At 28.0% G+C, this 3396-nt stretch overlaps 1 protein-coding gene across 1 annotated transcript; it reads right to left on the minus strand.

The window, feature by feature from the left end:
• Positions 1 to 240: 240 nt before the first annotated feature.
• LOC142321175 (uncharacterized) lies at positions 241 to 591 on the minus strand. The gene has a single exon (XM_075359170.1). The coding sequence runs from the start codon at positions 589 to 591 to the stop codon at positions 241 to 243; it is 351 nt and encodes a 116-aa protein (XP_075215285.1).
• Between the last annotated feature and the right edge of the window lie 2805 nt (positions 592 to 3396).

Genomic DNA, 3396 nt, shown 5'->3' on the forward strand with positions numbered 1-3396 from the left:
ATTTCTTGTAATATCTGAGTGACTTCAACAACAATCAGACGTCATCAGAAAATCTGACCCAATTTATATTTCTTCCATTAGTGCTTACTCCTTTTTGGTTATCCAATATTTCTTTCAACATTTCTTTGACATGAAGGCTGAGATTGTTGGTGATAAACAGCAGTCTTATGTCACTCCTCTGCCTAATTCTAACCAATTTGTGAGATTCTGATTTATTTTCACTGCTGCGTTTTGCTTCATCTACAATTCTCTGATAAGTTTCATATCTTTCCAGTCAATTCTATTTTCTTTCAGAATCTCAAATAAGTTTACCCACTGTAGTTTCTCAAATGCCTTTTCCATATCTATAAAATTCAAGTTCAATCCTCTTCCTCCATCAAAACATCTCTTTCCAATTATTCTGATCAGTCCTGCAGCATCCCTTGTTCCTTTTCCTTTTCTGAATCCAAACTGTTCTTCTCTACCATTCTCCTCCATTTTTGTAATCAACCTTCTTTTCGTAACTCTAAGAATTATTTTTGCAGCATGTGATATTAAGCTGATAGTTCTATGTTCTTTAGATTTTTTGGTTCCAACATTTTCAGGTATCATTATCATTATTGTTTAAACAAAATATTCTGGCTATACTCCAGTATCATAAATTGTATTGCACATTGAAAGTATTTCATCTATTCCTTCATCTTCTAAACATTTAAAAAGTTCTATTGGAAGTTCATCTTCTCCTGTTGCTTTCCTGCTCTTCTTGTCTTTAATAGCGTGTATAACTCCAGATCCCAAAATTGGTGGGCCTTTCTCCTCTTCTGTAACTTTTATCCACCTCAGCTTTCCGAGTTTCCCATTTCCTTCTCCCTACATATAGCTCTTCAATATACTCTTCCCATCGTTGTTTTTTTATCTCATCTGCTTTATAAATCCTCTAACAACTTTCTTCCCAATTTCTCTCATTTTATAAGTAGGATTTCTTCTATCCCATGTGGTGAATTTGCAACTTATAAAATGTGTCATACTCCTTTTTCTTCTCTAAATCTCCTTTACATTTTTCTTTTAGCCACCTTTACCTACCGTTGTGTGTTTCTCTCTTTAATTAATTATTCAATCTTTGATAGATTGCTCTGTTGTATTCTTCTTCTTCATTTTTATACTTTGTTCTTTTTTCCATCTTTCATATAATTTCTTGTGTTACCCAATGTTTCTTTACTTAGGTGCCTTTATAGAAACTAATACCTTTTTCTACAGCTTCCCTTATTTTATCCTTGACTACATTTTCTCTGCTGGTTCATTTTTCCTTTTACCTTGAGTATTGCCTTTATCAGCATTTCACCCACTTTTACTCTCCTTGTAGCCCCTCTACGTTCCATTTCTTCACCTTCATTGCAGTTTGAATTTTTTTTAAATTAATTTTTATTTCCATCGTTACCAGAATATAACCACCTCCTATGTCGGCTCCTGTAAGGTCATTTGCCTTCTTAATAGCATTCTTGTATCTTCAACCAAGAAATGATACATCTGAAAGTGAGATCCATCTTTGATCTTGTTCAAGAATATCTATAATAATAACAATATATATATATATATTTATCCTATACATTTATAAAGTCCATTATATATATAAAATATACAATGTATTTTAGAGATTCTGTGGAATGTTTTAATGTTCATTTTTATTTCTTGTTCATATTGTATTGTCGTGCATTCTATATTCTTGCAACAAAGGTATGCCAAATGGTACAAAAACTCTTGTAGCAACAGTTGATCTTGTCTAGTTTTAAAATCAATAGCCTTAGAACAGTGCTATTGATTAAATTTCACTGTTTAAAGAATACTTATAAGGTATGGATTAAAATGTAATTAAAACTTACTGCATCTTTAATTAACGAGAAGTTAAAGTTGCACAACAAGAAAGTTGTAATAACTTCTATAATCAAACCACTTTCCATATTATCGAGTTCAGTTTTCTCTGTTTCAAATGAATTTATTAATTGTTTGATGTAAACTATGCAATTTAATTAATAATAGTTTTTAATTCTACTCTTCAAATTATTTATTTCACTTTGAGAGAACATTGTGTACACTAGCAATAGAATAATAATAACAGTTATTTTTAATTGTCAATTGTTTTTAAAGTTTTTAATAAATTTATCAAAAGGTGATATTTTATAAAACGATGCAAAGTTGAAATTAAAAAAAAAATAAAATTTATGTTGAACACTAAATTAGTTCAGCTAGTTTATTATGGTTTATAAAAAAAATCAGGAATTAATTTTGGAAAAGAGTTTCTGGCTATGCCAAAAAGTTGTATGAAAAATATGTTTTTAACTTTTTGAAAATTTGGGAGCTCAAGCCTCTTTGTAATAATTAAAATTGATGATCAAATTTAATGGTTTAAATGATTAACAGTTTTTTTAATGATTAAAATATTTAAAAAATGATTTTAAATAAATTATTAAATTTAAAAAACTAAAACTAGCTACTTTTTTAGATTTTAAAAATTTTGAAATTTACCCCATAAGGGGAGGGTATTAAGTTATTTTAGTGACTTTATTTAAAAAAAAAATATATATATATATTTTTATATTAAAAATTTGAAATTTGAAAGAAAAATCACTTTGGGAGTTTTTATACTCAAGGGGAAACATTTGGGTAAAAATATTTTTTAGAAAATAATTCCTAAGTGGAAATAATAAATTAAAAAACAAAAACTTTCAAAAATCGTTTAAAAATAGAAAGATGCAGCCATAATTCTAATCAAACAAACTTGTAATTTTCTAAGAAGGGGTGAAAACGTTTGGGCAGTTTTTTTTCTAGTTACTGAAAAATACCAGAAAGTAAACGTTTTTACATTTTAAATGCAATAGATACCTTAACGGATGGATTTAAATTTAAAATAAACATCTTTTAAATTAAAAAAAAAAAATTTTTATTACTACAGACCATTACAATGGAATGTGAAAAATATTTTATAGTGATTTTTTTTAGTGGTTGGCCTATTGATGTAGAAAATATTGATTCAAAAAAACTTCCATAGACTTTTCTGAAGAAATATATAGCTAAAAAAAATAAATAAAACACACATGTTTATATAAGTCACTTTTTATGATGGGGATGCTTATTAAATAAAAGCTTTTGGTAATTTCTGAACTTGATAAAAAACAGCTTCAACTTTAGTAAAAAATCTTTTTCTTAAGGTATTCCAGTAAAAATCTGAAATTTTATTTTTGTCAAAACATTCTAACTTCTTTTTCCAGTTTTTTGCAAAAATTTAATAGATTCTTGCCCCCCTAATGTATTACCTGTCTACCAAGTTTGAAGAAAATCGGTCTACAGGGTTGTAAGACAAAATACAGGCCAACATACATACAACTTTATGTGTACATACGCACAAATGTCTGTCTGATA

Source organism: Lycorma delicatula, chromosome 3 (genome assembly GCF_047948215.1).
Source record: "Lycorma delicatula isolate Av1 chromosome 3, ASM4794821v1, whole genome shotgun sequence".
NCBI lineage: Eukaryota > Metazoa > Arthropoda > Insecta > Hemiptera > Fulgoridae > Lycorma > Lycorma delicatula.